The 14,726-nt window shown below is 39.6% G+C and overlaps 1 protein-coding gene across 1 annotated transcript in view; it reads left to right on the top strand.

Annotated features, from left to right (window-relative positions):
- The window catches only part of LOC137249047 (galactose mutarotase-like), a 97,946-nt gene that overhangs the window by 4,725 nt on the left and 78,495 nt on the right, over nucleotides 1-14,726 (top strand). Inside the window, exon 2 of the mRNA XM_067780157.1 lies at nucleotides 3,425-3,518. Within this exon, the coding sequence (XP_067636258.1) occupies nucleotides 3,425-3,518 (94 nt within the window). The remainder of the gene's footprint in view (nucleotides 1-3,424; nucleotides 3,519-14,726) is intronic.

Below are 14,726 nucleotides of genomic sequence, written 5' to 3'. Positions count from 1 at the left end.
GACTAGCGTGCCAAATAAGTAGGTTAATCTTCAGTGGGGTCGACCATATGAAACCATACATTATTTTCATACTCCGTACATTAATATTCTCTGGCGCTCCTTCGACATCAAAAGGCGATCCGCGTCAAGTCAGCCCATTGATCTTGAAGTGTTTCTACCCTAAAAGTACGACAAAGTTTATCATTCATTGTTTTAATTTTTATTGTTATTTACTCAACAGCATGAAAAGCTAACGAGCTGCTTTAGAAGATCGCTTTCCCATATACGCCGTTTCTTAAAGCTTATGGTCCTTCTTATAGCAGTACTAGACCCCTATAACATGAGTTTCAGTATGGTTGGACCAACGAAATATGGCGGTTAGAGATTTATCCAGCTGTTGATTCTTGATTCAATAATCTACAGCATGCCAGAGTGAGGCGCGTGTTCTTGGGAGTCCTGCTTTTCTCAACTGAAGTTTCGAGTTTTGCGCTCTGAGAGCGGGGGTAGCCTGGCATTTATCGACAAGCACTTTGCGGATAAAGCTAAGAGCCTGTATATGATCACCTGGTTCAAACGGCTGAATTCGTTATGGCCGGATTTTTTCATCGTGCTTGCGGATATGACCTCTCTCTCAGATTTCTTTAGTAAGAAGTTTGTAAAAATGCCCAGGATTCAAAGTATTCAAAAAAAGGCAGACAGTTCCTAATCGTGCAGAGTAGCTTATCAATGGAAAGGCTGTATGTTGTTGCCATTATCGAGCTATCATCGGCGTAGGAAATAATGGTAAAACCCTTTGATGGATTAGAAAGTTTGGTGGGTTTTCCTACCTCTTTGGCAGTGATGTGACTCCCCCAAAGTTTATCAATTTGATGTTGTTTTTTCGTATATTTATCCGGTACGTTCCAGAAAATAGTACCGTTAAGGAACTAGTCTTAACATCTCGGGAAATATTCATATGCTTTTTTGGACTTTTGTCGCTTTACAAGTCAGATTCATCGCCTTAAACACTATTTTCTCTTATGGTCTGCGGGCACATTCTTTCTCTGCCTGCTTACTCATACTGAATAAGGGGAAGAAAAACAGTCAACCACAGCAGCGGCTCTTATTTTTTCAAAGCCGAAATTTAGTTTCCACAGTGACTTATTTCAGAAAGCGTTGTAGGTCACCGAATCCCCCCATCCTACATATATCGCGTAAAAACGCTTGCGAAAGTAGCCAATTCGTGAGTGCTCTCTCACCAGAACAAAGGTGTCCAAAATATACACTTTTGTCGTTTTAAGGGCGCCGCAGTGTAGTGTTAACGGGCTCCGCCTACCAAATCGTAGATTCTGTGTTCAAGTCCCGGACAAAGTAACATTAAAAATTAAATAAAATTGTTCTTTCAATTTCTAAGCGGCTTCGTTATTGGCTAGTGATTCAGCAAACATTCCGAGTGTATTTCTGCCATGAAAATCTTCTCAGTAAAAATGCGTTTGGAACAAGACGCGAATTGGAAGAGAACTTCAGCCTAAAATCTCCATGGAAACATGGAGCTCTACGTATACATCTCTCGTCGTCGTTGTTGTTTTTACTTCTGAAGCAGTACATTAATTATGCGACAGTAACGTTATATGTTCCTTGGATTTTTATGGAGTGGCGCTTTTTTTACGAAAGGTAATAGGGAACGGCCGATTTCTTGTTAGTTCCATAGTTGATGGTATATCCACTTCTAAATTTCTTCTTTACATACAATCTTCCCAGCGATTGCTTCCGCCAGCTGTCAGAGACTCATTGTGGACCTCTAGTTTAATGGCGATAGCGATTGTATGTCCATTAGACTGGGTCGATTTATTAACCGAAATCGCGCCATCAATTTTTCGATAGGATTTGGGCTCAGGAAAAAAGTTCTACTACGCATACCCGAAAAAATAATTTTCGAGCCTGCGAAATTTCATTTTTTTTTTACTTTTTTTCGACTTTGATTTTAAGGTTTTCTTCATATTTTTTTTTTTTTAAACTGTTACCGGCAAAGTTTTTAGCGGACATTTTTGGGTCGGACAGGGTATACATTAGGGCGGGTCAAATTTTATGTGGAAAAATTGGGGAAAAAAAATTCAAGTGCACATCCAGCTTCTGAATCTATGGGTCATACTGAGTAATATTGTCCATGGGACCATAGGTCTGGAATGAATTTCGAGCATCCCCAATTCTGTTAGAAATTTTTATATCCCAATCCGAATCCGAATTTACATTTATTTTCATGTGTTTTATTTGCGAGAGCCGCTATTCGGATTGGGATATAAAATTTTCTAACAAAATTAGGGAGGCTCGAAAATCATTTCAGACCTATGGCCCCATGGACAATATTACTAAGTACGACCCAGAGATTCAGAAACTGGATGTGCCTTTTCAACAACAAATTTGACCCACCCTGGTATAAATATGAAAATTTTTTTCGTAGGTCATGAAAAAAACCTTAAAAATCAAAGTCGAAAAATAGTAAAAAAAAATGAAATTTCGCAGGCTCGAAAATAATTTTATGGATATGCGTACTGAAACTTATTTTTCTGAACCCCAATCCTATCGAAAAATCGATGGCGCGATATCGGTTAACTTTCGTCCGTACAAATCGACCCACCCTAATATCCATAATTACGGACAAGACTACTTCAGATAACGCAATTTCGGGAGACTTATTTTTGTTGTTAATTAGCACTTTCAAGGAAAACAATCTTTTTATATGAAAACTATATATTTAAAATAAAAATGTGTAGCTTTTTTGAGCCACAAACTAAAAAATAGTGATTTTTGCGAAAAGAGAAACCAACCTAACGGAACCCTAATCGCCATATTTTGTGCCGCTGCAGAGCGGCATCTACAAGGCAGACGAATTATCCCTGAGAAGCGTTAAAGAAAAATGTGTAGTTTTTTAACAAATTTGGTGTTTTTTTTTTCGGGGATTGTATCCAGAACTTTCGATTCGGCATAGGAAAGTAATAGCGATGCAAACCATAGCACGGTGACCGAAAATGATACTTAAGGCCAGATTATGTATAACGCCGTGACCCTTTGCTTCGCAGTCACTGGCATTCACATTCACCACTATTTAATACGAAAAATTTTACAAACGCAACTTGGTTTATTATCACTTTCTGAGGTGAACGTATGCTCTTATGTCAAACGAGTTTTGGTGCACATGAGAACTTACGTCTCGTTGCGTTAAGCATAATATGCCCTTTAATTATTAAACAAATTTTGTCTACCATTCTAGTGATCATTTTAGTTTCGTATCTTTATTTATTTAACCTAGCATTCCTTTTTCTTTAAAAACTTTAACTTTTGTTTTTCTTCTCATTTTCATGGCGTTTTACGTTCGCTGTTGATTTGCAAATTTTGAATATTTATTTATTTTTCATCAAATTCTATAACAATTTGCGGTTAACTCTTCGATAAATTCAATGTGAAGCTCATTTCATACGGTGCTGCAATCTACTCCGTTACTGTTAAAGATGGATTGGGACAGCCCAACCAAGTGACACTTGGCTATGATGAAATTGATGGTGAGTAGTAATACTTTTTTCCTAAAAACTATAAAAAAAAAAAAAACATATAACAATATTAAACTTCAAAAACAACTCATCCCTAACCATTCCCAAGGGAGTGACAAAAAGCTTTACCCAATATCACTCCTAAAGAACATCGAGAAGAATGCTTCGCCTATAAGAAAACGTAATACAAATTGGCAACTCACATGCTCTCTTATTCGACTTTGTAAAGAACTGTCAAAAAAGCAGTTCAAACTAAAATATAAAATTTCGTTTTCAGTGTAAAGACTTAAATTTTTACATGTTTTAATTTTTTCAATATAAAATTTAATGGAAATATAGCACATTTTACGAATATGATACCTTGTGAGTCAGCCCTATGTCTCTCATTCGAGTATGCCGAGAGCCTCTCTACACATTAATTTAGGATAAGTTATTGTGGGTAGCCGCTGCTCTTAACTAATTTTACGGTATGTTGTGTGCGCTTTCTATCAACAGCCGATCAGAAAAACTCCGAAGAGTTGGAGTCAAACAAGCGCTTGCTTTATAGACCTGATGCACACTTTTTTGCCAATACCGGGCATTTAGGTCCAGTACGCTCACATCGGCTCGGTTTAAGGGATTTGTGTTACCTGGTTTAAGGAAAAGCTCTTCGCCACGCCATTCAAATAAAATTTTAATAGATTTTTCCGCCTGCCAGCGATTTGAGGCTTCTGTCGACAAAGCTTGCACAGTTTTACAGCTCAGCACTCTTATGGTCACCTGACTGTTCCTATTAGACTCTCATTCTAAAACACGCATCTTGAAGCCTAGTCGCCGCCCGTATTGCAGCAGGCTTCCAACAATGTCCACCTAGTTTATATTTGAAACTACATTCAAAAACAGAAGCTGGAATTATTCGTAGGCTTCTGTTGGTTCCAATCAGTCCAGTCGTCTAGTGCATTCCACCAGAACAACACTCTATAGAAGAGGATAACCATGACATGTACCATCGTCTAAGAGACCCTATCGTTTACCAACAGGCACGCCGCTTATTTTTTGATTGAGCGACGCTTACTTAAACTCCAATGTGGAATCATATATACGTTCGACTTAATTTTGCATAAATGTGGATAAAAAGCCTTTGCCGACTCTGCGCGCAAGTGTTAAATCTACATATATCCGTTATATAACCATCATAAACATATTTTACATCGCACGTACGCGAAACATTACCCTTTTGACAGCGTGACAAATTCTTTTCAGATATTGGACAGGCTTACAAGGACAACAACAACAAAAACATCGCACACGATGGTTACATTAAATCCATGCACATACGGAAGCGAGTATGTAAGGATCAAACTAGAAAAGCCACGCGACACTTGCACTAAGGAGAACCGGAAAAAATATGAATAGAATATAGACAATGCAAAACGGAAATGCCGGATGCACATGAACACTTAGACATCTGGAATGATCATCTATAGTTGGAACGCCTGACGTCTGTCGTTTATACTCTTGTACACCCATACCCATTTGTATCCAGCTGTCTGTCTGTCTAACTGTTTTTCTGAACTACTATATTTTACTGAAAATTGTTTACCATACCAACAATTCTAGTGATTTTTTTAGGTACTAATTTGTATTCTTCCTCTTGTATGCACTTGCTCACATACTTACATACTTGCCTGCTGAGCACCAATTTGGCGTTCGAGTGTAACAAATTTCCCTCTTAAGCGGAACTGACGCGTTGCGCGCGCGTAACGAAAGACAAAAGCAAAAATCGCACTTCATACCAGGGAAATGGAAAGCAAAAAAAATACAGCAAAGCCAGCGCAATGTGAGAACAATAGCAGGGGCAAAGGTTAGACACCATAGTGCAAAAACAAGAACAAATGGATACAGTAAAAATAGAAGAGCAAAATCAACAAACACATAAACACCAAAAAATAACAATGTAACAGGCGACGCTTCAACTCGACTGACCTCAACACTTAACTGCAACTTGTCTGCGTCTGGCTGAGCTGAAGTCGAGCACCGGATATGATGTGGTCTATATTGGACTGGTCAGCTTGGCTAAGCCACCAAACACTTCATTTTTGGCCACTTCCTGTGATGGTGTGAAACAAATAGAGGGCACAAATTATATACATATGCACCTATATAAGAAGGTGTATGATTCTATGTAAAATGGACAAAATACATAGACATTGTTAACCGCTAGTGTTGTGCGGTTTCGAATGTTTAAGGTACAATGTAAATCGATGGATTACAATGAATTTTGTTTATAACACCGGAAAAGCTATGTTAGTCACATATATCCTGCGTCCCCGGACTCTGGGTAACGTCCTCTTCCTCTTGTAGCGATAAGGTTGCGCTCCGAAGATTTTGGGGAGTTTGATCAATGTTGATGGCTCTTTGTAGATGCGGTACGTTCCGAAAAAATCATCACTAAGATACTATCCGAGCATCTCTGAAACGAGAACTTACGCTAGAGCCTCGTCTGCTTAATGGGTCGGTGAGATTTACAATTGACTTGGATGGTGCAAGATGTAGTAACCAAACCAAGAGCCTACTCTAGCATATATTACTTAGAGATTCTCTGGGTTGAAGAAAAAATATTCACTACGTTGGGGTAATCAAGTAAAGGACGACTAGATATCTCAGTGCGCTCCCATTTGGCTTCGGGTTTAGCTTAACATTGATGGTTGGCATAACTTTCATACAATGATGAATGGACCAGTTATAATAATTATTCAAACACCAAACTGGGGGCGGTAGATCGATTCCCACTGTAACTGCACCTATAACTATACTATAGTACAACATCTCATAAGCAGAGACCAAAGCCTGCTTAACGGAGGCAACAAAATTTGATGACTGAAAAAACTTAGCTATTACCTATGAGCCTAACTGCGAGAAATGTATACCAATGTTAGGCTACTACTTGGTTTCTAGGCATAAATCCATACGGCAGAAATTTGCCCTAACAAACAGACACTGTTTTCTACGGCATCACCTGCAAGACAGTAACTCCCGAGTAATAAATTTCTCGTTGCCAACAAGGGTCAAAAAGGGTCGACATCGGTCTCGGGCTGGTCCAGATGAGCTAGGAGGAACAGTTTGCTTAAGGACACAACTCGCGAACTCTCAACTACTATTATATAGTGTGCCTTGGGCCTATTTATCTACTCCAATGGCTAGATGTGGGTACAGGGTCCGTCATGACGCGAGTTACATCTCACTTCGTGTCGACGACGGGAAAGTAGCCCTTACGGTAATTATCTCACCTTCGCCATGTTCACGCCATGCATGGCCCCTTATCATTAGCTCTGCATAATGTGGCACTTCCTACAACCCATCTTCCAAAATCACTTTCTGTATAACGTTAAAATATCAAGGCGGGGATTTGCAGCAAAGTACTCAGCACTAACCTGATTCACGCAATCCTCTTCGCTCACTACAGTCGTTGGTGGTCGCCCCACTACTCTACTGGTGCTGCCAGTCATCATACCGCCACCCAACAGTTACGTTCTAAATACCCCTCGTTGCTACGATGGCCATTTGTTTCTTCCGCTGCTCACTAGGTGCTGCACCTTATCATTAAGCTACTCCACCGTCGTCGGTGTGATCCTGGTCACTGGCTGCTTATTACGGTCTTTTAGCGCCTTAGGTAATCGGCTTCTACAACGATCGTTCGTTCAACTGTAGCTACACAGAGACTATTCCACCGTAGGAATAATTTCGTCGATTTCGCTCGCCTACACTGCTGAAACTGAACATCAAGCCCTCTGGCTCCGTACTCGGAAACCTTAAAATGTGTGTGTATGTAACAACATGTATTTCATCTTAGAACATAAATACTGTGTTTTTCAGCGGTGGTCCCTGGAACCACTACTCGACCCTGCATTGATTAAGTGCCATCTCAGCCTCTTACAAAAACCTCCTTCCGAAAATTCTTTTCCTTCAATTTCAATTCCCGCATTTTAAATACTAGGTACTTTTGCCCTGATCCGGTCATATTCTTTTATTCAACCTAATTCAGTACGCATATTATTTTAATATGCATAGACATATACATGTGTACATGTCTTCACCAACAATTTTTAATACTCAGTTACCAAAAGAAATATACGAGTATAAATATAACCACCGCACTTACACCTAACAACCAACTACTTACTACCGGATAGTGGCCAACCAAGAAACAAGTTGCTACTCATCTGCCACTAATGTCGACATCAAGTGTCATGATGCAAGGGTTTGGCATAACGAATACCATCCGAAGTGAATCGTCGTATAGCGGATGCGTGTAGTGTCACTTGGTATGCCAAAGCAACTACCAATTAGTTAGTTGCATGCTGCTGTAACGGTGCACTGACTCTCTACCTCGCTTCTTGCTCGTTCTAAAAATATGATATTTAATATCAGTTGCAGTGGTGATGAACTTAAGCTAAGCACTCTTTGGGGCTAAAGGCCAACAACCCTAGTGTGGCTATGTATTTTTATACCTTTCGTGAACATCAAATGGTATATTAACTTTGGTCCGATGTTTGTAACGTTGAGAAATATAGAAGATAGACTCACCATTAAGTATACCGAATTGATCAGGGCGACGAACTGAGTTGATATAGCCATGTCCGTCTGTCCGTCCGTCCGTCCGTCTGTCCGTTTGCCTGTTTGAACGCAAACTAGTCCCTCAAATTTTGATATATCTCAATGAAATTTGGCACAAGGGTGTATTTTTGTATTATATTAGACATTTGTCGGATCCGGTAGGATCGGACCACTATAATATATATCTCCCATACAACCGATCGTTCAGACAAGACGATTTTGGTCATTCCTGCCGCAATTTAGAAAGTATAAACGTGAAACTCGATGATATGTATTCTAATATATCATAGAGGATTTCCTGTAAAAATCATTTCGATCGGAGCTATATATAATATATATCCCATACAACCGATCGTTCAGATAAGGGGGTTTTTTGCCATTTTTATACTCAGTTGAGCAGAGCTCACAGAGTATATTAAGTTTGATTGGATAACGATTGGTTGTACATATATAAAGGAATCGAGATAGATATAGACTTCCATATATCAAAATAATCAGGATCGAAAAAAAATTTGATTGAGCCATGTCCGTCCGCCCGTCCGTCCGTCCGTTAACACGATAACTTGAGTAAATTTTGAGGTATCTTGATGAAATTTGGTATGTAGGTTTCTGAGCACTCATCTCAGATCGCTATTTAAAATGAACGATATCGGACTATAACCACGCCCACTTTTTCGATATCGAAAATTTCGAAAACCGAAAAAGTGCGATAACTCATTACAAAAGACAGATAAAGCGACGAAACTTGGTAGATGGGTTGACGTTATGACGCAGAATAGAAAATTAGTAAGATTTTGGACAATGGGCGTGGCACCGCCCACTTTTACAAGAAGGTAATTTAAAAGTTTTGCAAGCTGTAATTTGGCAGTCGTTGAAGATATCATGATGAAATTTGGCAGGAACGTTACTACTATTACTCTATATGTGCTAAATAAAACTTAGCAAAATTGGATGAAGAACACGCCCACTTTTTAAAAAAAAATTTTTTAAATTCAAATTTTAACAAAAAATTTAATATCTTTACTGTATATAAGTAAATTAAGTCAAAATTCAGCTCCAGTAATGATATGATGCAACAAAATACAAAAATAAAAGAAAATTTCAAAATGGGCGTGGCTCCGCCCATTTTCATTTAGTTTGTCTAGAATACTTTTATTGCCATAAGTCGAACAAAAATTTACCAATCCTTCTCAAATTTGGTAGGAGCATAGATTCTATGACGGTAACTGTTCTCTGTGAAAATGGGCGAAATCGGTGGAAGCCACGCCCAGTTTTTATAGACAGTCCACCGTCTGTCCTTCCGCTCGGCCATTAAGACAATAACTTGAGCAAAATCCGATATATCTTTACTAAACTTAGCCCACGTACTTACCTGAGCTCACTTTTTCTTGGTAGAAAAAATGGGCGAAATCTGACCATAACCACGCCCACTTTATCGATATCGAAAATTACGAAAAATGAAAAAAATGCCATAATTCTATACCAAATACGAAAAAAGTGATGAAACATGGATTGGTTTATTGACGCAAAATATAACTTTGGAAAAAACTTTGTAAAATGGGTGTGACACCTACCATATTAAGTAGAAGAAAATGAAAAAGTTCTACAAGGCGAAATCAACAGCCCTTGGAATCTTGGCAGGAATACTGTTAGTGGTATTGCATATATAAATAAATTAGCAGTACCCGACAGATGATTTTCTGGATCACCTGGTCCACATTTTGGTCGATATCGCGAGAACGCCTTCACATATACATCTAAGGGCCACTCGCTTTTAAAACCCTCATTAATACCTTTAATTTGATATCCATATCGTACAAAAACATACCAGAGTCACCCCTGTCCCACCCTAATGGCGATATCTCGAAAAGGCGTCCACCTATAGACCTAATGCCCCCTCCCTCTTAAAATGCTCAGTAACACTTTTCGTTTGATACCCATATCGTACAAACATTCTAGAGTCACCCCTGGCCCACCCTAATGGCGATATCTCGAAAAGGCGTCCACCTATAGACCTAGTGTTGTCCACTCCCTCTTAAAATGTTCAGTAACACCTTTCGTTTGATACCCATATTGTACAAACATTCTAGAGTCACCCCTGGCCCACCCTAATGGCGATATCTCGAAAAGGCGTCCACCTATAGACCTAATGCCCACTCCCTCTTAAAATGCTCAGTAACAGCTTTCGTTTGATACCCATATCGTACAAACATTCTAGAGTCACACCTGGCCTACCCTAATGGCGATATTTCGAAAAGGCGTCCACCTATAGAACTAAGGATTACTCCCTTTTAAAATACTCATTACCACCTTCCATTTGATACCCATATCGTACAAACACATTCTAGAGTCACCCTGGCCCACCCTAATGCCGATATCTCGAAAAGGCGTCCACCTATAGACCTAATGTCCACTCCCTCTTAAAATGCTCAGTAACACCTTTCGTTTGATACCCATATCGTACAAACATTCTAGAGTCACCCCTGGCCCACCCTAATGGCGATATCTCGAAAAGGCGTCCACCTATAGACCTAATGTCCACTCCCTCTTAAAATGCTCAGTAACACCTTTCGTTTGATACCCATATCGTACAAACATTCTAGAGTCACCCCTGGCCCACCCTAATGGCGATATCTCGAAAAGGCGTCCACCTATAGACCTAATGCCCACTCCCTCTTAAAATGCTCAGTAACACCTTTCGTTTGATACCCATACCGTACAAACATTCTAGAGTCACCCTTGGTCCAGCTTTATGGCGATATCTCGAAAAGGCGTCCACCTATAGAAGTAAGGATTACTCCCTTTTAAAATACTCTTTACCACCTTTCATTTGATACCCATATCGTACAAACACATTCTAGAGTCACCCTGGCCCACCCTAATGGCGATATCTCGAAAAGGCGTCCACCTATAGACCTAATGCCCACTCCCTCTTAAAATGCTCAGTAACACCTCTCGTTTGATACCCATATCGTACAAACATTCTAGAGTCACCCTTGGTCCACCTTTATGGCGATATCTCGAAAAGGCGTCCACCTATAGAATTAAGGATTACTCCCTTTTAAAATACTCCTTACCACCTTTCATTTGATACCCATATCGTACAAACACATTCTAGAGTCACCCCTGGCCCACCCTAATGGCGGTATCTCGAAAAGGCGTCCACCTATAGACCTAATGCCCACTCCCTCTTAAAATGCTCAGTAACACCTTTCGTTTGATACACATATCGTACAAACATTCTAGAGTCACCCCTGGCCCACCCTAATGGCGATATCTCGAAAGGGCGTCCACCTATAGACCTAATGCCCACTCCCTCTTAAAATGCTCAGTAACACCTTTCGTTTGATGTACATATCGTACAAACACATTCTAGAGTCACCCCTGGCCCACCCTAATGACGATATCTCGAAAAGGCGTCCACCTATAGACCTCATGCCCACTCCCTCTTAAAATGCTCAGTAACACCTTTCGTTTGATACCCATACCGTACAAACATTCTAGAGTCACCCCTGGCCCACCCTAATGGGGACATCTCGAAAAGGCGTCCACCGATAGACCTAAGGCCCACTCCCTCTTAAAATGCTCAGTAACACCTTTCATTTGATACCCACATCGTACAAACAAATTCTAGAGTCAGCCCTGGTCTACCTTTATGGCGATATCCCTAAATGGCGTTCATCCATAGAACTATGGCCTACTCTCTCTTAAAATACTCTTTAATACCTTTCATTTGATACACATGTTATACAACCACATTCCAGGGTTACCCCAGATTGATTTTCCTTATTTTGTCTCCATAGCTCTCAACTGAGTATGTTATGTTCGGTTACACCCGAACTTAGCCTTCCTTACTTGTTTATTTTATATTTATCTTAAAACTCGTTTAGGTATGTACATCTGTCCACTATATATTTTTTATTTTATACATCCGATTATTTGGAGATTACGAACGGGATAAGATTATTGTTCAGCCCCATTCATGAAAGGTATGAAGTCTTCGGCACAGCCGATGACAGTCCCGCCCTTACTTGTTTTTTTTTTTGTGCTAACCGTCTTCAACCAACCTCAGCTGTGTTTTGATCCAACATTTTTTTTTTTTTACTTCCGATTTCACTTCAAACGATTTATCGTGCACACACGTTGCCTTTTCATTTTTATACTCAGCTGAGCAGAGCTCACAGAGTATATTAACTTTGATTGGATAACGGTTTGGGTTGATTGGGCCATGTCCGTCCGTCCGTCCGCCCGTTAACACGATAACTTGAGTAACTTTTGAGGTATCTTGACGAAATTTGGTATGTAGGCTCCTGGGCACTCATCTCAGATCGTTATTTAAAATGAACTATATCGGACTATAACCACGCCCACTTTTTCGAAATCGAAAATTTCGAAAAATTGAAAAAGTGCGATAATTCATTACCAAAGACGGATAAAGCGATGAAACTTGGTAGGTGGGTTGAACTTATGACGCAGAATAGAAAATAAGTAAAATTTTGGACAATGGGCGTGGCACCGCCCACTTTTAAAAGGAGGTAATTTAGAAGTTTTGCAAGCTGTAATTTGGCAATCGTTGAAGATATCATGATGAAATGTGGCAGGAATGTTACTTGTATTACTATATGTATGCTTAATAAAAATTAGCAAAATCGCAGAACGACCACGCCCACTTTAAAAAAACAAATTTTTTAAAGTGAAATTTTTACAAAAAATTTAATATCTTTACAGTATATAAGTAAATTATGTCAGCATTCAATTCCAGTAATGATATGGTGCAACAAAATGCAAAAATAAAAGAAAATTTCAAAATGGGCGTGGCTCCGCCCTTTTTCATTTAATTTGTCTAGGATACTTTTAATGCCATAAGTTGAGCAAAAATTTACCAATTCTTGTGAAATTTGGTAGGGGCTTAGATTCTGTGAAAAAGGGCGAAATCGGTTGAAGCCATGCCCAGTTTTTATACACAGTCAACCGTCTGTCCTTCCGCTCGGCCGTTAACACGATAACTGGAGCAAAAATCGATATATCTTTACTAAGCTCAGTTCACCTACTTATCTGAACTCACTTTGAATTGGTATAAAAAATGGCCGAAATCGGTCTATCACCACGCCCACTTTTTCGATTTCGGAAATTACGAAAAATGAAAAAAATTGCATTGGTTTATTGACGCAAAATATAGCTTTAGAAAAAAACTTTGTAAAATGGGTGTGACACCTACCATATTAAGTTGAAGAAAATGAAAAAGTTCTGCAGGGCGAAATAGAAAGCCTTTGGAATCATGGCAGGAATACTGTTCGTGGTATTACATATATAAATAAATTAGCGGTACCTGGCAGATGATGTTATGGGTCACCCTGGTCCACATTTTGGTCGAAATCTCGAAAACGCCTTCACATATACAACTACCACAACTCCCTTTTAAAATTCTTATTAATACCTTTAATTTGACACCCATATTGTACAAACACGTTATAGAGTCACCCCTGGTTCACCTTTATGGCAATATCTCGAAAGGACGTACACCCATAGAACTAAGGCCCGCTCCCTTTTAAAACACTTATTAACACATTTCGTTTGACACCCATATTGTACAAACGTATTCTAGAGTCACCCTGGTCCACCTTTATAACGATATCCCGAAAAGGTATCCACCTATAGAGCTAAGGCCCACTCCCTTTTAAAATACTCATTAACACCTTTCATTTGATACCCATATCGTACAAACAAATTCTAGAGTGACCCATGGTCCACCTTTATGGCAATATCTCGAAAAGGCGTCCACCTATAGAACTAAGGCCCTCTCCCTTTTAAAATACTCACTAATACCTTTCATTTGATACCCATATCGTACAAACAAATTTTAGAGTCACCCCTGGTCCACCTTTATGGCGATATCTCGAAAAGGCGTCCACCCATAGAACAAAGGCCCACTCCCTCTTAAAATACTCATTAACGCCTTTAATTTGATACCCATATCGTACAAACGAATTCTAGTGTGACCCCTGGTCCACCTTTATGGCAATATCCCGAAAAGGCGTCCACCCATAGAACTAAGGCCCACTCCATTTTAAAATACTCATTAAAACCTTTCATTTGATACCCATATCGTACAAACAAATTCTAGTGTGACCCCTGGTCCACCTTTATGGCAATATTTCGAAAAGGCGTCCACCCATAGAACTAAGGCCCACTCCCTCTTAAAATACTCATTAACACCTTTCATTTGATACCCATATCGTACAAACAAATTCTAGTGTGACCCCTGGTCCACCTTTATGGCAACATCTCGAAAAGGCGTCCACCCATAGAACTAAGGCCCACTCGCTTTTAAAATACTCATTAACACCTTTCATTTGATACCCATATCGTACAAACAAATTCTAGTGTGACCCATGGTCCACCTTTACGGCAATATCTCGAAAAGGCGTCCACCTATAGAACTAAGGCCCTCTCCCTTTTAAAATACTCACTAATACCTTTCATTTGATACCCATATTCTACAAACGTATTCTAGAGTCACGCCTGGTCCACCTTTATGACGATATCTCGAAAAGGCGTCCACCCATAGAACTAAGGCCCACTCCCTTTTAAAATACTCATTAAAACATTTCATTTGATACCCAT

The sequence above is a fragment of the Eurosta solidaginis genome, chromosome 4 (assembly GCF_040869045.1).
Source record: "Eurosta solidaginis isolate ZX-2024a chromosome 4, ASM4086904v1, whole genome shotgun sequence".
Lineage (NCBI taxonomy): Eukaryota > Metazoa > Arthropoda > Insecta > Diptera > Tephritidae > Eurosta > Eurosta solidaginis.
Note: the sequence above shows the minus strand (reverse complement) of the source record. Positions and strands in the feature narration are given on the sequence as shown.